At 45.3% G+C, this 25,742-nt stretch overlaps 1 protein-coding gene and 1 long non-coding RNA gene across 3 annotated transcripts in view; one reads left to right on the top strand and one right to left on the bottom strand.

The window, feature by feature from the left end:
- LOC139057811 (uncharacterized) overlaps nucleotides 1-2,687 on the bottom strand; it is a 127,563-nt gene extending 124,876 nt beyond the window's left edge. For both annotated transcript variants that reach the window (XR_011513010.1, XR_011513009.1), the window contains exon 1: nucleotides 2,507-2,687. This is a non-coding gene — a long non-coding RNA (uncharacterized lncRNA). The remainder of the gene's footprint in view (nucleotides 1-2,506) is intronic.
- Nucleotides 2,688-5,899: 3,212 nt separating this feature from the next.
- RpS3 (ribosomal protein S3) lies at nucleotides 5,900-24,159 on the top strand. Its single transcript, XM_070535097.1, has 4 exons — nucleotides 5,900-6,056; nucleotides 6,620-6,844; nucleotides 13,833-14,115; nucleotides 23,922-24,159. Exons 1-4 carry the CDS (start codon nucleotides 6,027-6,029, stop codon nucleotides 24,110-24,112), a joined length of 729 nt encoding a protein of 242 aa, XP_070391198.1. The 5' UTR covers nucleotides 5,900-6,026; the 3' UTR covers nucleotides 24,113-24,159.
- The last annotated feature ends 1,583 nt before the right edge of the window (nucleotides 24,160-25,742 follow it).

Raw genomic sequence — 25,742 nt, 5'->3', positions numbered from 1 at the left:
CGAGTTCATCGCGTGGGCACAGAATCGATGAGGAAACTGGCCTTCACACCCGAGGAGATGCCGATGACTACCGCCATCCAAAATGAGTGAAAAAAGCAGCAAAATGTTGACCGCCGAAAAGCTGTCAAGTTTCAACATTGATTTGGCGGTGCTTTAGGAATGTGTGTGATAAGTGGTGGCGTGGGCTGGGAGAGGGGGGGGAGGGTATACGTTTTAAATTCGGGGGGGAGAGGAGGTCCAGCCCCCCCCCGCCCCCCTTCGGTACTGTGACGTACACTGGCACGGGATAGGTGGTTGCGCATGTTAGCGGCGGGTGGTCTGCATTGCACAAAATTCTAAGGTGTCTTAGTTCTCTAGCACACTGCTGTATATGCACGTCGTTCTAATGAAGCGATTTCGATCGATAATGATGGGGCGATAGCACACCATAACGCTATAGCATTGCAGTCTCCAACGTGCGTGAAGATGTGTGAGGTGAGGACAGAGCTAGTTACAAGTGGGTTATATTGGAACTACACTTACAGATGCAGGTTTTCACCAGCTGATCGCGTGAACCATGCAGAGGCTTCGGAAGGGCTCTCCAAGGGAGGGGTAAGGGGCTTAAAACCTTTGTAGAGCCTGAAGGGGGCGGGGGGTGCTGAATCCCCCGTTCCCGAGGACCGGTGAGCCGTGGCGCGCTCCGTCTTAACCGAGTCTCGCGAGGAAGTAGAGAAGTGCTCAGCTTCTACGTGGCGTGTGGTGGTTCCGTGTGCTTCATGGCTGATACGCTGTGTACAACCAATCGAAGATTATCATGTGTGATTGTCCGTCTATCGAATGGTAGTGATGCGCCAAAGTATATTACAGTTATTCAAATGTCGCGGGAGTTTTTTTTTTTTTATCTTAGCGTTATCTTTTTTGCTCTTCCACAGCGGTTAGAGAAAATTACGGGCTGGTTATATACATTGTCAGCGCTTGTCCTGTGTGTTGCTGCTGTCTGTGTCGCCGTCCCATGTGCACTGCCGTTACAATGGACATCAACCAACACGCTCAGGTTTACACCCTACTCCAAGGTGGACTCGATTACTCCTTCCCATCAGCGCAAGGAGCCTAAGCTGAACGTAGCTGAACGTGAGCGTTTGGTGCAATACACGCATAGAGTTCAAAAGTTCTTTAACACAATTGAGTAAAGTATGCATAAGCTAAAATTGTGCAGAAACCATCGGAGAATATTGTCAGTGTATAAGCAAGAAGCCGAACGCTTCTGGAAATATATTCACATTATTAAAGGAATGGTGCGCTTGAAGGCGTACATTTGTTGCAGTGAAGCTACTTAATAGTAACATTCGTTGTTACATTGTGTAATTCAGTAGAGAGCAGAGCCGGCCGTTAACCAGCGCATATGTAGCGGCAGCACAGGCGACTAAATATAAAAGCCCATTCGCCATATATGTTTTGTTTCCAGCGGCACGAGCGCAGGCATGCAGGGCGATCTCCCGCTGGCCCCGCAGGGAGAGAAGGCGGCTGGAGAAGAGGAGGGCTGTCCACCCCGAGCGCTCCACCACAGCATGTAACGTTGAGGTGATACAAAGCTCTTGCGCGACAGTACGTGCGTTTCAAAAATAAGAACCTTTTCGCGGGCAGGTTGCTCTCGAAACACGAGACTGCGCTATCGGCGAATGCGAAACTATTACCGCTTCGACGCTGCAACTATGCGATCAGCTGTCGGAAATGCAAGGCCGTTAACGCACTGTGCTTAGTTCATGCTGCAAAATGTGGAACGGTAGAGGGAAGACGTGTGCAGTAGTTGGCTGCGAAAATAGTGACTGGAATATTAATGAGTGGGACGAATCTGCGTGACCAAGTTCGCGGACCGCTGGCAGCTGCACAAGGGCTGCCTGTGTTGGCCGACCATCGCGATGCCCGGCTTTCCTCGAGGAACAAAAAATTCACTCATCTGCCAGCGTTGCATCGCTATTCCAAAGAAAAGACTTCTACCCCGGAACGTCGGCAAGAGTGGGTACCGCTCGTTATACGGTGACGAAGGGAATATCGCCGCTTCCTGGCATAGCAAGTATCTCGCACGTTATCTACGCACACAGACACCCCTATATGCCCACGCTCAAACTTTCGCTCCCTCTGTTGCTCACGTTTCGAGAATAAGTGAGTGGGAGCACTGTTGAATCAATGTGCGGAAGCATGGGTGATGGACTACACCGATAGCACACAAATGTTCGAAGCTGAACGTTTGGGGACGGTCTGCAGAGTAAGCCAGTGACTATAGCGATGACATCTTAGGGACGTCTTTGGTTACAAGCTATTACAGAGTGCAGAACATCTACGTTCCAAATCTGGTGCGCTGCAAGAACAATTCTACCTCAAGTGAGCACATTCGCAAGCGCTTAGGCAGGGAATAAAGAATGAGATAGTGACGGCACCGAGGAACCTACTGTGTCAGAAGCGTGACAAGCCGCTGCTGATGCTCGCACCGTTTGGACAAGGTGTAATGAGTTACAAAAGAGCTTACATGTCCCCCGAAGCTGTGGCCAAAGTTTTGTGTCGTCCACCCAGCCACCGTCTGCGACAACCGCCGAAGCAAGGTTTGTTTAACCGCACCGGGGGCCGTCATGCTCATGCACTGTAAGCACGGAGGCAACGCAGGCAGCTGAGGCGTGCAATGGGCGCATCACCACGTGATCAAGCTTGGCGGCGTCCGCGGGATCACCGTGAAAATGGTGTATAGCTAAGTGACGTCGGCTGTCGGGCAATTTATTGCATGGCTACAAAAAAAATTGGGCCCGCTGTGCAAGAAATATAAGTTAGCAACGTCTGCTAGTCGGGCTGGTTGGCATACATGACTACAAAAAAGAAGGCCCACTGTGCAAAGATACCTTAACGTCTGCTGCCGTGTCTATTCTTAGTCCGTGTCTTATTTTGCGCCCCAAACCTTTTCTAGTTTATCGCTAATTGGCTGTCGGCGACGACTACGCCCTAAAACTCGGTTGCATGATAGCACGCGCCCTTCTGACCACCATGAAAACGACCAAAAGAGCCAGAGTCAGCTGGTAAGCTGTTGGCTTTAAAAGGCTGTCGTGAGCCGTACTGATTACTTAGCTGGTTATCATGTCTTAAAAATATTAAAGCCGATCGCATGCACCTATAACCTATGCCATATTAAATGGCTTATAGCTCGGGCTCTTGAAAGAAAGCTAGAAGTCATATTGGGGTGGGTCCCGGGACCTGTAATGCAGACGACAAATTAGCGGACTCTTTGGCTGAAACTCCTCATATTGATAAAGAATTTCCCCTTATTCCATTAGCGCCACTGGGTATGCAATACGCCTGAAAAAGGCTAAAGAAGGCATTGCGTTTGTCCACTTGTTTCACGAAAAGTACCTTGAAATCCATAATTTACGAAGTCTACCTTCTTCTTTCAAGGCATACCGAAACACTGTTGCATCGACTGCGCGTTGGTACAGCGCATACGTACAAAATATTTCCGCATCAAGCGTATGTCATCTTCCGCTTGCTCCTGTAGCCGTGTAGTTTTGGGCATTCGCCCAGTGGCGTAGCCAGGAATTTTTCTCAAAAGGGGAAAGGCTCGCACTTTGCCGGATAAGGATAGGGGCGGGGGGTTGTTGTCTAACGTCGTTTTTTGCCGCGTATCCCTGGCACACAGAAATTTCTGTGGGGGCTCGTGCCCGGTGTGCCGTCCTATATGTGGCTACACCCCTACATTCGCTCTCAGGTTCTTGAGTGCCCGAACACGCTATGCACCTACATTGCAGTTAGAGCAAGAACTTCACGAAATTGATTCGCGTCGAACTTTGTCACTTGCCAAACTCTTGGGCCCCATGGCTATCAAAAGCGGCACAACGGGAAGCATTGACATGGCGAATCCTTGTGTTTGAACATTTATTAGAGGCACATACATACTCAACATCCGTTCCGCCACCATTCATTATACCATCATTATACAAATGTACTGTGAAGTTTCTAAAAGTGCTCTGTGACAGTCCGCGGAACACTGGATAGCGTTATGTGAGCACAGCCCTGCTTCACCATTCACGTCTGTTATACGTGACTATCTTATCTGTGCACTTGTTAAACTTGGGCCACATCGCGACCATCTCGCACACGTCTTGAGCTCTTGGGAACTTACTTATAACGTACAGCTCGCTCACGAATACGAATCGAATAGCGCCACAAGCGAATCGAATCGAATACCTTTAGAATAGTTTCTTACTAATGAACAGCTGGGTTTCACCATCGATATCCACATCCTAGTTTATTGACAACGTTAGCAAGCTTCTGTGATTGCACTGGTTGTGAAGTATTGTTTATAAAAAAACTCAATTAGGCGAAAAAAGAAATGATTTGAAGACCGAATCAAACAGAGCAAATATTCATTGCGTCATTTGAAAGTTTCGAATATTTGCATGCCCTTAATCCGCCGTGGTTGCTTAGTACTTGGCTTGGCGTCGCGCTGCTAAGCACGAGGTCGCGGGATCAAATCCCGGCCGCATTTCGATGGAGGCGAAGTGCAAGTACGCCCGTGTACCGTGCATTGCGTGCACGTTAAAGAACGCCATGTGATCAAACTCGATCAGGAGCCCCCATAACGGCGTGCCTCATAGTCAGATCATGGCGGTGGCAAGTAAAACCCTAGAATTTAATTAATCAATTTATTTTTACATTTTTTACATAAGCTTCCTGCTTGATTTTCTGAACTGTGACGTTTCTTGTTCTCATTTTATTTGTTTTTATCACTAAAGGGGTAGACATATAATTAAAATATTAAGTTGACTAAACCTCTTTCTTCTACTTTTGTTTCAATAATTATAATAATAAAAGAAATTGTGCAGGATCCATCGACGATGAGTGCCAATGTAAGCGAATAGCCGAACCCTTCAAAGGAAGTTATTCACTGCTTTAAAGGAATGGTGCGCTTGAAGGCACGTATTTGTTGCAGTGAGGATATTTACTACTAACATTTGTTGTTTCATTACGTGACGAGCACATCTGTACTGGTAGTATATATGTAGGCAGCACGTGCATCTCAAATACCCATAATGGTTTGCACGCGCCCCCCAGCTGCGCGCGCACTCTTTGCCTCAGTGCCTTTTTTTTTGTAGTGGCCATGGTATCTGCGGTGCAAGTCCAACCTTACCCGACGCGGTTGCTCAGTGGCTATGGTGTTAGACTGCTGAGCACGAGGTCGCGGGATCGAATCCCGGCCACGGCGGCCGCATTTCGATGGGGGCGAAGTGCGAAAACACCCGTGTACTTAGATTTAGGTGCACGTTTAAAGAACCCCAGGTGGTCAAAATTTCCGGAGTCCCCCACTACGGCATGCCTCATAATCAGAAAGTGGTTTTGGCACGTAAAACCCCATATATTATTATAAGTCCAACCTCCGACTACGGACCACCTTTGTTACGCGGCGTGACACGAACACCTCCGACCGGCTGTATTCTCAGGGATCCATTCCTTCCGACTTTCAAATAATATCACCGCCGAGTCGAGCGCAAATGACGAAAAAAGCTTCGTGCAACCGCTCGCCGCGTAGTACGACCACGGAGGAAGAAATATTGGTACGACATTCACGCAGGGCGTTTCGTAGCATCAAGTATAGGAGGTGGCTCGTACAGTACACAGATGTATTTATACGGGTGCGTGATGCTTCGCTGTGTAATAAAGGCAGCCAAACGAAAACAAAGAAAATCACTATAACTTCGATAAAGTGTTGTAACCAACGACGTCATTGGTTTAAATGTCGCGCCCTTGTTGGTACACAGCGGACAAAAAGATGATGGTGTGTGTGCTGCCCTCTTGGGAACAAGAGAGTAACCGCACGCACAAGTATTTTTAACTCGCTCAGAAGAGTGCGCTACTAAGCAAATGATTTTGCAGTGAGGCAGCAGCTAGCGCCGCCAACATTGTCGCATGTTTTAACGCTCTAACCTAACTACCGCAAGAGCAGGCCTGCACCAGAGAGGAAGTGGAACATAGCAGGGCGAGCGTTCTTTTCCGGTCTCTCAGCAGACATGGCGAATCCGATTAGCAAGAAGAGGAAGGTAAGTAATGCTATTTAATTGTAGAATCATTAAGTTACATGGAAAAATACCTATGCAGGGAGCAACACTAATGCCTACTTTTTGGTTCCTGAACAATGTTGTGTTGTCGAAATGTTTAGATTACGTGATAAAAACTGATTGCGAATGGTCATGTAGTGCTGTCGCGTTTCGTTAGAGACAGCTTCACCTTGATAGTGTAATGTTCAGCGTGTTTTTACTGACGCCTTTATCTCAGCGTTCACGTAAGGCTCCCTGTTTCCTGCAGCGTTTTTAATTTCACTTGTGTGTCCGTGGGAGTGTTAAACAGCCCACTATCAAAATGCCGGCTTCGATCTGCCCAAGTTAGCCAGGCGCATTCCCTCGCGTGGTTGGTGTCTTGGTTTTCTAGTACTTACATCGAATGTAGCGAGGCACTTGCCCAGCGCGTGCTATCGTTGCTTCTGTGTGTGTTCGTGTAGAATAAAGGCGCAGCTGTTCGTGTTGATGGACGCTTCGTATGAAAATGTGAAAGGCTCTTATGGCACTGAAATGTGTATATATGCATTTTAATAATTCGGTTGCAGTTCGTCGCGGACGGAGTCTTTAAGGCCGAACTCAATGAGTTCCTGAGGAGAGAACTGGCCGAAGATGGCTATTCTGGCGTGGAAGTCCGTGTCACGCCGCAAAACACAGAAATCATCATCCTTGCGACCCGGACCCAGTCAGTGCTTGGCGAGAAGGGACGCAGGATTCGTGAACTTACCTCAGTCGTGCAAAAGAGGTTCAACTTCCCTGAAGGCACTGTTGAGGTGAGCACATCTTGCTTTCAAAATGGTTCGATGAATTCATCGTGTCACAAACGAGAAATGGTATTATTGACTTGAATGCTTGAAAAAGTCCAATGCTGCTGAGGCTGTTGACATGGGCAAAAGTTTATAGCCCGCAATTCCGTCTTGTGCACGCACAATTTGTCATTAATAGCGCATTAGCTCTGCTGCCTACGCATAATGTGCACATGTCAGGATTTTATTTGCGAAGTTACCGCGGTACTTTTCGCTTTTGAAAGCAAATTAGGTGTGCTGGCGACAGCTGAAGTGAACCCGTGCCTTGTCTTATACATCTACACAAGCCATTTTTATAGTCATAATGTCAAATGTTCTGATACATGATGTGCGGAAAAGGCTCTTGCCCCTTGACAAGTTCTTTACGTTTATTATTCTTCACATAAAAGCACTGACTGCACATTAAGAAATGTCTTTGTTGTTAAGACCCTGCAAAGAGATTTTTCTTTTTTTTTTTGTCTTCTGGAATTGGTTTGAACCCACACACACTAAACCTTGCTAAGTGGCTACTTGGTACCTCTAGAACGGCTGTCAATGTTGGCAAGCTTTAATGTGTGTGCATATAATGTTCATGCATAAGTATGCATGCCATCCATGTATTGCTGAGTACACCTAATAGGAGGTATGCACTGAGCTCGACCCGCGAGGCGGCGGCAGTGTCGCTGGTGCAGCCGCGCCATGTTGACGGTCGGGGAGCGTCGAAAAAAACGGCAGCGGTCTTACTCGCGCGAACATCTGATCCCTATCTTTTGGCCCGTCGTTCGCCTTGTTTTCTTATCCAGTTGCTGATATATAAGCAGGATGTTTCAGTGTCTCTTGCACAGTGCTGTTCTACGTCTACGAACAGGTCTACGTACAATGTTTACGTATCCGGACTACGCTCCGGCGTGGCCGTGCGTCAACTGAGCTTCGGTGTCGCGGTAAACTGTGCTATGTTCGGATGCAGCAGTCGCACAAGAAAAACTCGGTGATAGGAATATGTTGTCCAGATTGGGTTCCTCTCGACACGTGGCTATTTCTCTTCTTAACTGCAACCTTAATGTAAAAGAGCACAGCAGCTATGTGCGAGCACGCCTCTGCCAGGCCTGCCTTGCAGGCGCAGTGTGCCGCCAGCACCTCGCCGTTTTATTTTGCGAGAAGCCATGGTGCGAGTGGCTTTTCATCGAATGATTGTGATTGACAAACCTGGGAGGGCAAAAAAAAAATAATTGACGTAATAATTGACGAATAATGAATTGACCAGAATAATTGGCGTGATAAAAATTACGAAGGCTGTGTAAAATCAGTGTTTAGTTATCGGGGGGGGGGGGGTCTTTTTTTTTCATTGAAGCAAATTTAACTCTATCCTTTGACGACGCAAGTGGACAACGCGGAGTAAATTCCGCAATGAAGGCGATCATGTTACGCGAGCACTTTGACGCGCGGCTGCTGCACCCAGCCGCTCGCCAGATCATCGTGGCCTTCCATCGACTTGTAGGATTTTGATTGCTCGCGGGTCGCGGAGATCGTTGCATTCGCAGTGTAATCCTTGATGTCTGCGACGTTCACGCGAGACAGTAGTCCGACGTCGCGCCGAAGCTGATGATCTTTGAGTTCGAGCTGGTCGACACAGTCGCACGAGCGCACTTCGTTTTCATAACACGATTTTTCTGGTTCACTCAACCCACGCACGTACGTGCTTAGTCCCATCGTTCACTTAAGACGTACTAATCGATAGCCAAGTCAGAAAGGCACATTGAAAAGGTCGTTTGACGGTTCGTGCGTATCGGTGGGCCACTTACGCAGGCCTGCTCACGTAGGGAGCGCGAACTTGCGACCGCAGTTATGGCGGCCTCCGCGGATGCCGCTAGCGCTCCTAGCGGATGACGTCATGTGCATACCTCCTATAGCCTGTTGTGTTGCAGTTTAATCTTGTGGTAACAGAATTAAGCCTCTGTGACTATTGCAGGTTCTGGGGTTGGTCTGTGTGATCAGCATTTGGTCATGTTTCACATTTGCCATAGTGCAAGGCAGTTTCTACATCAATGGGCATGCATGCCATTTACAGGATGAATTAGCTTGTATAAGAAATCATCTGATAAGCTTAGAACACATTGAGACGGAAACTAGATAGGGTGATTAAGAGAGCTGCTTGGTCGCAACGCCAATTATGATGTTAGAATGGGCAGGTACGAGGTCTGGTATAATATAAGGATTCCTTTGGTTCGTTTCTATTATAATTCATTGGTCATGATTGACTGGTCTTAATCATAATGAGGGCAGAGGGCTCAGTCCACTGATAAAGCACAAAAACGAATAGCATTGGGATAAAATTCTAACATTATAATTTTATCCCTGGTCCAGGAGTAAAAGTGGTGTAACAGCATCTTGAGGTATGTCTTGCTATGCAATGAATGGTCAGTGCTGTTTTCTCACATGACCCTTTTTAAACAAAAAATAGTGCTTTAAAGGTTTCACTGCTTTTCAAACATTAAATGCCAACATCGAAGTGCATACCATGCTGCATTGAAGTCATGTCGTGCACACACAAAAACAAGTACACTTACAGACGTTGCTGCGACACTCATTGCACTGCTGCTACTTGCAACAAGAAATGCCAACGGTTTGGTCAGCTGTACAGAAATTTCGGCAGAGCTGCACTCAGTGATGCTACCACTGCATTGAGCGGCACCGAGAGGCAAACTCAGCTACATCCTGCTACAGTTCAGCAAAGTATGAGAAATCTGCACCCACTCTGCGCCGAAAGGGTTGCTTTGCAGTTAAAAAAAAATAAATAAACGGAATTATGCTCTCAAGTGCCGTTTTACCGCACCATTTAAAGTGGCATGGTGTGGACCAGCGGCTGCATTAGCTATGTGGTGAGCTGAGTCAAGGGATCGTACTGATGTTCCTTCCATGGGTTGCTGTCTATATTCATTACCTTCTATCCCGACGTGGGCAGGTTGCTTAGGCAATAGGACAACTTCGATTTTCTGGCGGCAGCGAGCAAACGTGCTGGTGCCAAGCCAGATCCCGCACTTCTGTATGACCAATGTAAAATGGACCACTTTCGCATGCTGCATGGTGTCTCGCTCGAGTGTTTTACCATGGAGTGCACATTGGAGCATATATTGCAGCCAGGAACAACTTTTCTGTTATTCAGTTTGTCCCCTGTCCCCCACTTTTCTTGGTTTGGGAATTTCACAGCATAAGAATGGCCTACGGTCGCTACCATTATTTTGGTCGACTCAACTTTCGCTGCTGTATACTGACGAAGCGCTGCTGGTGAAGCCTTGCTGTATCGTATATGGCCCTGCCAAAGATTCGCTGCCAGCTGATGCAGTGGTGGGCAGGTCACCACGGCAAGATGGCTTCCAACGTGCTCGAGCCAGGAAACTGCCTTGTTGATTGGGCCCAAGATCACGGGCTAGATTGGTGGCCGGAAGCTCAGGTTAAGTCTGCGGGTGACATGCTGGCAACTGCCACGAACACTATCAGGGAAGTTTGTCTTTGCACTTACTGGACGAAATGGCGAAACTCGCGTGCTGGCAGAGAGCTCTAAACTGCTGATCACAGCCCAGCCTGACAGTGTTACGTGTTCACAAAGGTCAGGCGTGTCACTTTGTGACGGTGCGCAATGCACATTGAGCTGCATGACAAGCGAAAGTGAACCGCTGTGGCAGTGTTGACCATCGCAGTATTTCAAGTACAGTGGAATCTCATTAAACGGAACAGCATCCTCATGGTTGGTTGGTTTTGTATTCATGCAATTGTATTCAGCTTTGCCTCTCAATAAATGGAAATCCTGATAAACGGAACCAATTTCCATGGTCCACTGTGGATGGTTGTCAGTGAATAACAGCACAGCAAATAAGTAAATATTTCATACTGCTGGCTGGTACCATTTTTCAAAAGAGGGCTCCATCTTAAAGGGACATTAAAGGCAAATATTAAGTGAAGCTGAAGTTATAGATAAGTGCTGGAGAATCTCAATATTATCACGAACAGAGCTTTAATAATAGAGAAATCAAGGTAAATGCAGGACATGGTTATCCTCGGGACATTAAAGCTCTTGCCCTTTGATGAAAGCACTCCTAAGGTAAATTCTGTCGTTAGTACTCAACCACTCATTGCAGAAAACATCTTTTTATTGTATTATAAGGCGAAATAAAATTATACTTGTCCAATTCTATTTACTTTTTTAGAAAAAGGAACTTGTTGAATTTACCCTTGACAATGACGCGGGCGGTCAAAAGGTTTCATTTTCGGTCAACTTCGCGCTGCCCACGAGACGTTCATTTGAGGGATCGCCCATGCCTTCATGTTTCACTAGTTTCATTACTGCGTATTACTGCGCTGACTTTGCTGGCTCGCAAAACTCGAACGAAGTGCAAGTAGCAGAAAATTAAACTTCGAGGTGATGTCGCGGGATGCCCGAACGGTCTACCCCAACTTGACCAAAAAGCAGCTGCAGCGATGAATCCACCACTCTGTCTTGGCTTGGTAGCGCTGTCTGGCGGGGTTTCACTCACTGACGGTTCACTGTACTGACGGCAGCAAAGGGTGGTGATGGCGTATACAATGTCACCACTCCCCTGGTTGGCTGGTGGGAGACTTGAAGGGGTGTACGGTAGCGCGGTACCAACAAGCCCACATTGCAACCCTCAGGAGATTTGAATTTTGAAGAAGGCATTCGGACCCTTCAGGGGCAATTTTCTCGTAAACTAAGTCCTCCTTGCGCATAACGAGCGTTGCGAGGTTTCTGGAATGGTATTTAAACAGTCCAAGTCGACTTGGTATTTGTGTTTAGTGTCCCTTTAAAGGATACATGTATAGACCGTTTCATCAGGCGAGGAGGCTAGGGCGCGCGGAGAGCCTTTCCTCCTTTCTGGCTTGGGCGATCCGGCGCGGCGCTGCTTGAAAGTATTGCTGTCGCGTGCTGCGAAACGATTTCGAGATGTTTTAGATCTTACTTTGATCTTACTTGGGAGATCAATTTTAGTGTTTGAATTTATGAACCAGTGACCACTTACTGCTTTCACAAGCATTGCCCACTGTAAAAGCTCTATATAGTATAGCTAGCAATCGCACTCGCAAACCTGCTCTGAAATGCATTTCTGGCTGTGGCAAAAGATGCTCTGAAATAAAATGGGTTGGAGCAGCACCATCACTGTGCACTTTATTGAGAAGTGAAAGGATACATTTTATTCCAGAAATTCTTGACAATCGTAACAGTCATGTTTTAACACTTTCTAATGAGATGAAAGGGTTTGCGTGAGAGGGCAAAGCATGCACTCCTTGCCTTCACCATGACTTCGCCAGATGACTCACAGTGTGTTATAAATACCGCTGCAAACGACAAATGCAGACTTTAGCTGCTGTATTTTTTGTTTATTTTTTTTCTCCTTTTCCCGAGAAACAACTCTGCCTTTATTCTGGTTTATATGGCATGCTTGTGCTCTCTTTCTGACACGTGCCTTGAATCTTGTTGCACTGGACACATTTATGACATCAGATTTTCCCGAAAGTCCATCATGGCAGGGGAAAATGTGCAGTGCAAAAAGCAAAGAGAAAGTGCAGCAGGTGGAAATGTGAAAAGTGCGATGCTGCAGTTCACGTGCCAGAGCCTTTCAAGCTCTTTCACTCAAAAATGATTATCCAACTCGCAGCTAGGGTTCTGAACGATAAAGTGCTGCTACATGTTGTTAAAAAAAAAACTTATTTGTTTAAATTGTTCTTGCATTTATTCCCATACAGCATTATATAACAAGTACAACAGCAGATGTTTGTGTAGTGTGCATGCGGGGCAAGATTAATTAGGGCGGAGGGCTACGCCGCACGTGTTATATTTGGTAGCTAATTGGTTTATAGGAGCAGCAAATTGTGCCAAGTTAGCAGGTAGTGGGACACTCGTGTTGCTCAGCTGCATTTGCCCATGCCAACTGCTGCTTTTGCGTTAGAATGGGCTGTGCTCCCGGTTTACAATGGACAAAAGGCCAGTGTGTAGGGACCGTTAGGTTGGACTCTAGGAACTGATTTATCTGCATGCTCCACAGTGTGTTTATTTACTGACTACCATAGGGCAAACTCTGGTGAAACTTGTGGGGTCTTACACATGCTCTTGGGACAGAGGAATGACAACACAGTGGTGAAAAAAAATTAAAAGGGCATTTATTCTACCTTGAATAGACGAATGTCTGCTAGCCGAATCACTACCCATAGAATATGCCGATGAGCAGGCGACAAATCTAAGTTCGACTGACCACGACTTAGTCGCGAGCGAATGGTTGCTCCCATGCTGGACAGCAATGCCTAATTGTTTGCGTGCATGGTCACTCAAACAGTGGCACATTTGAACGATTGGGTTCATCCATTCTGGTGTCGTGCTCCGAAGCCTTTTGCAGGAAGGTCTCGCAAACGGCGGGCGTGAACGCAAAATGACCACGCAGCTGGCCGACCCCAAGCCAAAGAGGAAGAGCCTTGATGGTTGAAGTTTAATGGCACACATCTTCAAACTGGCGTCATTCTGGAAATGCACTCCAAGTGGTCAGGCCTTGCAAACTCTTGGGCTACAATTCGTAAATTGCAATATGGGCAGTAATCACTTAAGACAATTAGAGGATTTTTGTTAATTAGTTGAATGTGTTTTGATTTCTTGTGCAAGTAGTGTCTGCCTCTGAATAAACCAGCTCAGGGACTAAAATTGTTATCTGCAGCAAGCTATATTTAAAAATTTTCTAAAAATGGTCACCTTGTATTTCTTCCTCTCTTCTTTGAGGAACATGCCTTCTCCCTCTGTCTCATGTGTCCCACTTCATCTGGGTAGCTTGGTCTCTCAGTATGATGGTGCTGTTGTCTGTTATTGGTTCTCCCTGTAAAAGTACTTGCTGGTATGTTCTGTGTTTAATGCTCAAGCGATACAGCCTTTCTTAGGTGCCTGGCAGTTAGCTTAGGTAATTTCCTTTTTTCTATGCAGCTGTATGCTGAAAAGGTAGCATCCCGAGGCCTGTGTGCCATAGCTCAGTGCGAGTCTCTACGCTACAAGCTGATTGGAGGCTTGGCTGTGCGTCGGGCGTGCTATGGTGTGCTTCGCTTCATCATGGAGAGCGGCGCCAAGGGCTGCGAGGTAGTCGTCTCTGGCAAGCTGCGTGGCCAGCGAGCCAAGTCCATGAAATTCGTGGATGGCCTCATGATCCACAGTGGCGAGCCGACCAACGACTATGTTGAGACCGCAGTGCGTCACGTGCTGCTGCGGCAAGGTATGTAGTGCATCTCTGATTACTATAGCCTGTGCCATTTGCATACATGACAGCTCTCCTGAATTTTCCGTGAAGTTCTTGAATTTAGCCTCATCGTATAATTATGCGAGCATTGGGTTAAGTTTTACAAAACTGGAGTTTGTCTTCTTGCAAACTCAGAACTTTCATTGGACGTATGAACAAACCAAGATGCGTCATGCAGTGGACAAAAGTAAACAGTTGAGGTGTTGATGGATTGCACGTGTTCCGCAGGATCACGGCAGTGATAATGCTGGGGATCTTGTCAATTTCTCGCAGTAATGTTGAATATGAACAGATTTTTAGTACAGTTGACGGATGATAATTCAGTCTCCACAGGGAACGTAAAGAAGCCCGAACTATAGAATGTCAGAAAAAACTAATGTTTTCAAAAGAGATCACTTTATTTACGTTTTAAGGCCCCTGTGCAAGGAACAAGTGATCGATATATTGCTGCAACCAAGTCTGCCTATATTTCTACCAGTTTTGAGTTGCGCTCTACGCCGATGCAAGGACTGAAAAGCTTGAATCAGATCCGCATGTGAAGGCTTCGGAGCACACAACGCATCATCATCTGAGTCAATGTTGGTGTTTGACGGCGGGCAAAATTGCTAAATTATTTCGTCATCGTTCAGTTCGGCGCATGATGTCTGTCGTTTTCAGTCTTCAAATGTAACGGTCGCAGGAATCTGCACACCGCAGCCTACCAGGTCATGATGTCCGCATTTGTGCTCATTGTGGTAGGCTGCAGTTCAGGCTCTTAATTGTGGAGTTTGGCTCATCCGGACTGCGAGGGCACTGTTGGTGCCATTTGACACAGCCCGTCTATAACTTCACGAGAAAGACTTCTTGGAGCCTGCAGAGCGTTACCTGGAGCACAAACTAAATAAACAAGCACAGCATGACATAACCCTGTCCGGAAGGCAAACTCAACAAGCAGTGGCGATAGCAAGTCATGTGTGGGGGCACCAAAATAGGATATGATGATCGCTGGTTGATGTGACCTCACTATTCAGGCAAAGCCTCCAAGATTGACGAAAGATCACGGAACGCTGGAAGCTGTCGAGACAAATGGCGGCGTTGTGCTAGTACACTTTAGTCGTGTGACAAAGGCAACGACAGCAGTGGCAGATGCGACCTTGAATAACGGTGGCCTGACTTTGACACCAACCCCACTGTTCACGCAAAGTGTGGCGTTATTGATCAAGTCACTCATTCATTTCGTGCTTGTCAAGGGGGGACATCGCTGTTGAAATAGTGTTCACCATTTCTTTCATGAATGCAGTGAAACCTGGTTAAACTGCAGTTGGCCAGAGCTCTGGAAAAGTATGTACTAAACAGTAGTATTGCTTAACCGATATTGCATGAGATCGCCCACTTACTTACCTGCCAAAGAAGGAACTCGGAGAGAGTGCAATGAAAAGGGGGGGAAAACGTGCGATATTTATTCACTTCGTGCGACAAAAGCGTTTTCATTTGATGCCGCCGCGGCCTAACAGCGATGACTGCGGCCTCAAACTTATTGAAGGTGCCAGCCAGCTTTTCAGCCAGCCCCCTCTCTTCGGCAAACAGTCGCATGGCAGATTACTCGTTGCCGTTGCATATTCTCCGTGCACGGGTGCGGTAGCGCTGCAGAATTCACGGGGCACCTTTTTCATTGCAGGGTGCTGCTCTCGTCACGAAGATTGCATTCATGAGGCTAATGCAACGCGCAGCTTCTGCCACTTACGGGTCTGAATCGCCCATGCTGTTGCTTTCCTTGTTCTCATCACTTTTGCTAGGCGACACTTTGGCAACAACAGAGACAATGATGGCGAAAAGTCAAAACTCGTAGCCAACATCTCTTCGTGGTCACAGCAGCACTACTGAGGAACTGCTTTGCATTCCAAATGCCGCACACTTTAGTCCACAGTAGATCCCTGTCACATGTAAGCGCTGACTTCTTCGTGTCACGTTCGATAGCACGAACGATGTCTAATTTTTCTTCTATGCTGAGCGTGCGGCGTCTTTTTTATCCGAGCTTTGGCATGACGCGAGTCTTTGTTTGCACAACGCTCTCTGGCACGGCGCCGAAATGATGTTGATATTGATGTGGCGCAAATGCACAGGGCGTTTGGAGGCCGTTCTGATCTATGGTTCCAATCTTTGAGGCTTGTTCTGCCAAGGCGACCTGATAAAAACGATGCACCGCCATTTTTGCGCAATGAAAAGTGGGAACATTACGTGTTAACCAATATGTACGCAATAAGCTGGTACTGTTTATGCGGGTACAAAACACATTACGCTCAGTGGCCGCTGAGTCGGGGATCTTACTTTGCTTTTAAAATGAACCTACTGTTTAAGTGGGTATGGTTTAATGAGGTTTTACTGTATTAATGAAACTTGGCAGCCTCATTAAAATTGTGCAAATTTCAAATATGTAATTAGATTTGCTGTAGGTCAATTAATTCATAAGAATTAACATTTCATTTCCGTTGTTTCCGGCCACAATGGAAAATAAATAGCACAATAAAACATTTGTAAGGCATGGTTAGATAGCATAAAGAGTAAGGAACAAAGTATAGCAAGTACTTTTTTTAATCTGATTATTAATATAAAATTCAGAGCTCATTGAATATAAGACCACACAATGTGGCAACTGTGGGGCAGAAAATCTAGCAATGTAATTAATTTCTGAAATGAAAACAAAAATTCTCCTTGCTATATTCATAGATTACACATTAGGCTCCATTCTGCAAAAAAAAAAAAAATTGTTCTGTCCTTGGTGTTGAGATAGTGAGGCCTGAATGTTGTAACACAAGCAGATACTTGCTATGTGCCAGAAGTCTTGAGAGTAGCAATAAATTGTCCTTGTGCATTCTCTTTATTTTCTTTTTTATAGAAACAAATTTACTAACATTCCAACTATCATGAACATTTGTCGCCATAAAGTTGAAAAAATTATCAATGACACTTCTGGGCAGCCAATTGAGCCACTAGAATACAGTCACCGACCGTTTATTCGGACCTCAAGGGGACTGCGGAAATTTCCGAATAAACAGGTGTCCGAAAAAGCAGATTAAGAAAAAAAAAATGAAATCCTTTATTTCCACGCACTTATTCGGGCTCGGCAGTAGGCTTGACGAAATCGTGAATGCGCCGTTGCACGCTGTTCCGTTTACGCGCAATCAGATAAGCCTGAACCTCGGAGAGGGGCGTACGGTCACTATAGGCGGCTGAAAGCACAGTCACTGCTTGTACACGATCCGCATGCGACGGCAGCGTAGCACATGGTGCGTCAACTTCTGACTCGGTCATCGTCCAGCGGTGCAGCAGAAACCTGACGAATGATCTCGCCGTCGTGGAGTTCTGCGCATGTCAGTACAGCAGTGTCACCACCTGTGAAACTGTCAATGAGATGGTGTCCGGAATCGCAATGCAACCACTGCGCAAGTCTCGGCAGAACATTTTCCGCGTCGGTAGGGAGCACATCGGAAGGCGACAAATCTTAGGCCTCCCGGCACCCGCTTGCCGGCATTCCGCAGCGCAGTCTGCAGGGGCACTGTCGGCGCCATTAGATACTTGACACGATGTTTCCGTATGCCGTGTTGGATCACCGAAACCTCGACACAGCACACAAAGCAAACACCGCCGTGCAGGCACCAGTCACACAAACGAAAAAATGTGGCCAGCTCGCAGTGGATTGTCTTGACATGGCTTACTAAGCTGAAACCGGAACTGCTGCAGAGCCACTCTATCGAGCCAGGAAACGATGATGATGAGCGGGGATTTCCAGTAGCGCCACTTCGTGGGGCAGCAACGAAGCTTCGTTCAAAACAAAAATGGCATTCAGCAAGTCGAACCGTGCACCGGTCAGAGTCTGTGCACGGTGCTCTCGACCGAGTTGGCTCAAGGAGAGTCCGAAAAATCAGATGAGAGGTTGCAAGGTGTCCGAACTTTCGGCAGTTGTTATACATTATGGTCTAAGGGGAGAATGGCGGTGCCGCGAAGCTGACCGAATAATCGGGCATGTCCGAATTTTCGGAGTCTGGAAAATCGGTCGGCGACTGTACCGTATAATGCGGAATATAGGTCGAGGCGGAATGTAGGTTGACCCCCTTACATCTCAAAGGCCGTGTCATTGTTGTGGTTGGAATGGAGGTTGGCATGCACTGCCTAAGCCCAGTTTTGTTGCTTCTGTGCATTGATACTTCACAAGCACCCTGTTTTTACCTCGACCGGGTTTGAAGCGTTTACTGTACCAGTACAACGGTGTAATAAATGCTCATTACATGTGGAAGCAGGTTCAATAGGCTGTAGTTAGAAAATCATTAATGCACTGAAAAGTGGGTGTTATAACTGTTCGATTGTTCTATGTGGGATCATCTTAAGTGGGTTAGATTGTAATATGTAATAGGCTTATTATCAGAAGAGAAAAAAGTTTCATTTTTCAAATTTCACGCTGATATTGCAGCGTCCATGTGTTAGTGTGACATCATGAACTTAAAATACATTTTGTATCTGGGTTATTGTGGCACATTAAAGCTTCTTGGAGCTTTCACTGTTTTAGACTTCATTAAAATGCAATGTAGTCCACCTTTACCGATAAGAAATTAACCATGCCTCAGCGGATGCTGTGAAATACATATTGCAGCAAGCTGGTGTGAGAGATTCAATCTGGTGTCGGTGCACATTTTTCATTCTTTTCTGGCCTACCAAGCCTATTCAGACTGTAAAAGTGGCCTTTTGGTATTGTGGATAGGTAATTTTCTATTAAAGGTCACACTATTTTTCTATTAAAAGGAAATGCTGAAGTGGCTCTAGAATGAGAAGATTCAGGGTGGTTTGAAAGGCAGCCACAGTATAATTCAACTCCCGAAGTCATGTTTGTAATTGTGCACATAGCAGCGGTGCAATTGCCATTTACATTATGATCAAAGCTCCCCCCCCCCCTTTGCTCCATGCACTGAGTGTAGGGGCGAAAAGCTGGGCACAACGATGATGTCAACACGGGTCATGTGAGCATTCTATCTGAATGCTCACCTTGTCGATATACACGTTGACGTCACAATCGTCTTCGTCATATCGAAGACACACGGCATCTCCTGCAGACGCTGCTATTTGTTCTAGCTAAATTCAAGCGACTTGTAGTGAGTTGGGACCTGTTAAACTTGTTTTTGTTATCAGCGGTTGAAAAACTAAATTTGCTGAGAGCTCACTTTTTTTTTTTTCACAAAGACCTTCAGATTCCCTTTAAGTGTCCCGTTAGGGAGAACACAAGTTTTGCAGACCGAAAAAAATCACGAAAAAGTCAGTTTTTTGAAAATAGTATTTTTGGTATCTTGAACCATTATTCTACCACATTGCCAAATTTTGTGCATCTAATATAAATATTTTAATGATAATTTGAATTTTCAGCACCAGTGTCAGCTAAATATGAGAGAAGGTTTGTGCAAAAGAAGAGTGCTTTTCCCACAACATGCAGTGGCCATTACACTCATTTGATCACATTGACTTGTATATCGTTTGAAACAGCACCTTCTCTTTTTTGCCGCCTAAAGTGGCACCGTCTGCATACTGGCTGTTTACAAATTCTGCCTCGAAAAGAAGTCCCAACGCGTGATTTTGTTAACCAAGACACGTGACTAGCAGTTCGCCATGCTGTCATCTGCATCTCTCCGTGGCTGCTGCATAGACATTGTACGCTGCATACATACCGACGACCATCTTGATTTCATCTCTGAAGTTCACTACATGGTGCAAATTTGCAGGGACAAAACTATGAGGAAGGCGGCGCACAACATTGAAAAACGCTCAACACTGTTACCTCCTGGCGACATTGAGAATGTCCTGCTCCCTGAGTCGAACACCGAAGTCACAAACTGCACATTAGGCCTAGCTCCTAAAAGCGCTCCCATAGCGGCCACATTTTATCAGTAGTTATTTGCAGCGTATTCACAAAGCTGAAGGAAAACTAGAAGCACTAGCATCAACTCCTGCTATTGAATGAAACCTTTTGGGTTGCATTGGCGACCTCAGCCACGTGCCACTTTCGCAGGTGCTCCTTAAGCCACACCACAAGTGCGCCTGATGTGCATGCAGCTCACAGTGCTTATGTCCTTGGTACCCACTCTAAATAATAACGCCTGATAAACTTCAGTCACTTTAGTATATTACTGATAAAATCAGTGGAGCTTTAGTTAAACAGATGTGAATTATGTGCACACTACCTGCCATCAAATCTCTTGTAATGAAACCATTGGTGAGCACGTCTTGTTTTCCAGGCACCACGGTAAACCTCCCTTTACGACTCTGCATCCCCCACTTATGGGATGCAGAGCCACGACAGGAGGGACAGCACGCTTGTGTGGCGGCTCTCGTGTCTGCGGTGCCCAGTTGAAGTGCACTTCATTGTGGCCAGGCACAGTGCCAGACATTGTTCAGCATACTTTGTCCTGTATACTAACTCTGTCTCATCAAACTGAAATCAAACATACAGCTACGAAAGGAAGATGCACGCTTGTGCTTGCTTAGGACCTAGTGGAGTGAGTCGGAAAGGGAACAGACTTTTGTAGAAAGTGAGCATGCAAAGCATTAAATGCAGAATGGTAGGAATGGAATTGCACAGCAGAGATTTCCTCCTGTATATCTATTGCCTTGTATGCAGCCAAATTCCCTTCAACCCTTGTGGGACCAATGTAGCTGAAATTTGTGGCAGGTCAAATAGAAGAAAGTAGGAGAAATAAATCTAGAGACGTACTGCTGCTTCAATATTTACCTACTTCTAACATGCAGAGTCCTTGTGGGTTCATAGTTGAAATGAGCACCCTTATCTAACATGCACTCAATTTTACAACTAAAAAAAAATTAGCATACCTTCAATTGTAGCAGTCAGAAATAAGATGAATGCTGCAGAGCTTACAGAATGGAAATTTATTTACATTTATCTTCATTGCTTTCTCTGGACAACGTGCCCGCCTTGCTGTACACTGCATTGCACAAACACTTCGCTCAAATTGAAAGCTGAATGGTGGCCCAAGCCTAGACTAACCACTTTGCCAGTTGATCCTGTGGCAAGCAAATTTCCGGATTGTCGAAAACGTGCAGCACTACTGTTGCCATCAACTTGGCATGTGAAATAACTTGCCTTTTGAATAAGCCTCCAAATTGAAGCCTGAAAGCAGCACATTATCACTATTCTACATGAAAAACTTGTTCTACCATTATCAGGTGAGAGTAGCAGGGATGCTGGTTTCATGGTAGAGACCGTTGCCAATGCTGCAAATGCAGCTTCATGTTCTGTTATAGCTGGCAGGCAAGTTTTGGACCAATCGTTTTGGGGAAGACAGGCATTTGTTTGGATTGATTAAAAATGGTAATGGGGGGTTGAAGAAAAAAACAAACTCGGCCATCACACATCTAAGTTTAGTGGGATTGCTCAGAAGACTGAATGAGGAGTTCACCAAAAAACAAAATCATTTTGTTTTTTTTGGAAAGGGGCCTGAAAGGCTTCTGAATGTAGTGTTGTAGGGACATGTTTGCGTGCAGTTGCATCAGAATGTTTAAAAAGGCCGTTATTAGGCAGGGGAAAGTGCAGTTAGAGCTTGCACCAAATCTACATCGCCTACTACTTGGAACAGTGGTAGACCACTTTCTGCTAGCGCCAATGATCGTGGGGTTGCAACTTTGATTGTGTGGCATTTCTCTTGCTTCAGACAGCAATGGTGGAGCTTGCTAATGATTGTGAGTGACACAAATTTGTTACAGAAAACAAGTCAGCTAAGACTGTGGTGCTGTTAAGTTAAGCAACAGTGCAAAGTAATGCACTCTAAGTAGAAAGTAAAATTTCATGAGGATTTTCATGATACTCAGCATGCACTTTCAGCTTAGGAGGGGCAAATTTGTCTTCCCCATGAGGGCTGAGAAGAGTGCTTTTTTCATGAAGCTTGTTGATACTGAAATGAGCAGGAAAGCTGTTTCTAAGGAATGCTATCTCTGTGCTGTGTGGCCCTGACGAATAGACCACGCTGCTGTTGTCAAATCGGATAGTGAAATTTTAAGCTTGATTACTGTCTACTGCTTCTTTCCTCTCCTTTGTGGAATAAGCTCCTGATCTGTAGATGTGCAAGATGCAAGTGCTGCCTCAGCATTAAGTTGTTGCTCCCAATAGGGCTATCGATTTTGTCAATTGTGCACTGTGTCTTTGGTTGTGTTATAGTGCCAGATGTTCCCGCAGATAAATACGAACGGATTAGCTGAGGTGAGCAATTTTCTGACCTTGGCAACCTTGCAAGGTTGTAAACTGCAAGTGCATTTAAAGTGATGAAAAATTGGGCAGCAGGTTGACTGATCGCTTGACAGTTGCAAATATATTTGCAGTTTATCTAGGCTGTAACATTGTGGACGATGGATGCTCTGATAGCTCAAAGCATTCCCTGCTCAGGAATGAACAATGTGGACACTGCTTTGCTGGAGAAACACATGAATACTGCAGACTGGCCAAATGTTCTAGAGACCATAATGCCACCATGTACAAATAGTTCGAAACACTGAATGGTGCACATTGCAGTGTCTTTGGGGTGTTGAACGTTTGTGGGGGCTAGTAGGCGGTCATGCAGTGATGCTGAGTGATTGAGCATGTCTTAATTTTTTATGTCAGAGAAATCAGTTGCAACTGACTTGGAACTTAGAAAAAGAAGCACTTCATAAAATAAAGGCATGACAATAAGCCTAGTATGTTCGCAACTGCTTGCCATAAGGTATTAAGGCATTGCTATATTATCTTGATGTCGATGATCGAAGGCATTCCATTTGAATTGGTGTGATGGCAAATAATGTTGCACGTGCTAATGTTTATTAGTTGCCACAATTTGTGTTGCCATCTAAAAAGTGGATCGCCAGAAATATGGCACTTCTGCTGCCTTAGTTAAACAGTAACTGAGTTGATTAATGTTGAGTGTAAGAAAGGGGTTACTTTTAGGCAAAGAATATTAAAAAACCTAGCCTTATATAGAATAAAATAGGCATGTTGTATATCAAATGGACTAAGAAAATAAACAGATGCTTACATCAAGACTCCTTTATTTACTAAAGAAATCTGCAACTGCCATTTTTAATCTGCACAATGTCATTGTGAAAGCTGCAATTTTCATTTTGTGACTGATAAATGCTCGCAATGATAGGGTCTTTTGCAGCAGGAGAGCCACATCTTCATCTGAGTGGACAGGCTTTTGAAAAACTACTATGTGCTCTCAATTATTTATTTGCCAATGAGCTTATTAGCAACTGAACGTCCGTAGGCGATGTAGCCTGCAGGCTTGACACCAGCATGTGGGTTGTGTTAGAATCACTCTCCTTCCTTGACGGCTTGCGCCGTGTTTGTGAATCACATGTGCCTTGCACCAAATCAAAAAGGAACTACTGCTTGCTGCAACCATTGCTGAGGTATTTGTGGCTGCTATTGATGCCATCACGAATGGTGTCCCTGTAGTTCTAACAGCACAGCCAAAATTGTGCATTGCCCGGTGGTAAATGCAAGAGTAGACGAGTAGACTCAAAGCATGAAGTGTTCCTGCCCTATCATGTTCGTGTTCTGGCGTCCTTGCTGATTAATATGGTATTAATATGCTGATTAATATAGGCTCCGCTCCTATTTTCTGGCTGGATGCTGGCACTGTTTTTGCTTTCTTGCATAGCATATTAGGGCAACTGAGGATTGGAATTAAATTTGAGATTCATCATAGAAAACATCATATAAATAAATATAGAAAGGTCTGAGGTTATGCTAACATTGTTTATTCATTGTGCAGGTGTGTTGGGAATCAAGGTGAAAATCATGCTGCCATGCGATCCCAATGGCAAACTTGGCCCCAAGAAGCCACTGCCTGACCACGTCTCCATTATGGAGCCCAAGAAGGAGCCCAAGAAGGACGCCTCGGGCCTTGACTATGCTGAAAAGGCAGCTGGGGAAAAGGCCGCTGCCCTGTCAGCCCCTGCCTAAGCATCGGCTCCTCTGCCAGCGAATAAAAAAACATCCCGTCACTATAATGGCCACTGGTTTACTGAAACTTGAAGGGACACTAAAGTAAAATAATAAATCAGTTTAAACTAATAAAGCATTAGAGAAACCTGCAGGCAATCATATCAAAATAATAGTTTGGTAATTAGATGAGGAAATGAAGGTCGAAGCATCAGTATTTGAATTTCGTGCCGAAACCCCGACACCGGTATGTCAGTGTGACATCAAGGATTTCAAGGTATGCTTTTGCATTTGGGCCGTGTTGGCTGAGTAAAGGTTCCCAAAACTTGTCATGTTGAATATTTGGTTCCTTGAGAACACAATGTAGACTGTACTGCTATATAATTAGTGGGCCCTAGAAGATGCCATCATAATCCATGACGTCACAGCAACCAGGTGCGGAAACTTGGAGGCGTTGCCACCTGTCTTTCGTTTGTGCTCTTTTTTTGGCTTACCAAGCATCTTATCGTGGTAAGAGTGGTGTTTTTGGTGTTGTAGAAAAGTAATTTACTGATGCAGAAGAAATAATTTGAGTGTCCCTTTAACATGAACTTTGTTTAGGGCAAGTCGAGGCAAGCGACCTAGAAAATAAGACTGCTGACCTTACATTCCTCTGCACTGTATGTGTATGAGACATTAGTAAGAAAATTGGGCATAATTTTTTTGGTGATAGCGCAACTGTAGTAAAGTGACTTATATATGCTTCACTAAGCATATATCTTATTTCCCTACCACACCGGTTAAGCATTGTTAGCCCACTAACAATGGCTTTGAGGCCTTTTGCACCGCTCGTGGACACACTGTGCTACTTAAAGTATAGTAGAAAAAACTGAAGTTTCGTTTCTTATGGAGATTGTCTTTTTCCTACTTGGCGGTGATTTTTGAATGGGCTCTAAAGATGCGTGCTGCTGTTCAAAGTGACAAGTCGCCTCCAGAAGCAGCATGTGCCTTCCGAAACATTGCAGATCTCGTGATTGCGCTGCATCTGCAGCTAAATTTATTGATGGCTTGAATAGCAGAGTCCTTTCATGCTGCCTTTTCATCTGACCTTGATTATGAGAGCGATGACGACAGAAGTCAACCTGGAACTTGAGGATACACTGCTAATTCGTGCTGCTCCACTAACTGAAGTCGTTCAACTCTATCCAGCTAACGGGGAGGTGTACTGAAACTGCAAGAAATGTTATGACAGCAAAGTGCAGCAGAAAACAGGAGTTTTCTGCAAAACTTGCCAAGTACCTCTTTATGTCTCAATGTCTCACATTGAGGAGCTGCATGGTACGCCCAATTGTAGGGCTTCCAGTGAACATTTCGTAGTGTAAGTAGTTTTCAAGGGAAGTTATGACTTCCTTGCAGAGTGGGTATGAAGTAGTAGAACATTTTATACATTCCAGAAAATTCTTAGCATTTATTGTTTTTAGGTACAAGCATAAGTTCAGTTTTATTTTACAATATTGTTTTTGACAATTCATGTCTATTTTTTTGCAACTTCAGTTTCAGTAATAAAAGTCGTATGCCTGAAAAGCTTCATGTGTTATGCAAAATTATGAGTGCAATAGCTTTTTTTATGGAAAAAGATTGTGTAACCTACGAAGAACGGCCATTTTCCCAA

Source organism: Dermacentor albipictus, chromosome 3 (genome assembly GCF_038994185.2).
Source record: "Dermacentor albipictus isolate Rhodes 1998 colony chromosome 3, USDA_Dalb.pri_finalv2, whole genome shotgun sequence".
Taxonomy (NCBI): Eukaryota; Metazoa; Arthropoda; class Arachnida; order Ixodida; family Ixodidae; genus Dermacentor; species Dermacentor albipictus.
This window is presented reverse-complemented; position numbering and strand designations above follow the sequence as displayed.

Coding starts and splice junctions, on each gene's coding strand:
- RpS3 (XM_070535097.1), top strand. CDS start 6,027: ATGGCGAATCCGATTAGCAAGAAGAGGAAG. Junction 6,845..13,832: donor TCCCTGAAGGCACTGTTGAG/GTGAGCACATCT, acceptor TTTTCTATGCAG/CTGTATGCTGAAAAGGTAGC. Junction 14,116..23,921: donor TCACGTGCTGCTGCGGCAAG/GTATGTAGTGCA, acceptor TTCATTGTGCAG/GTGTGTTGGGAATCAAGGTG.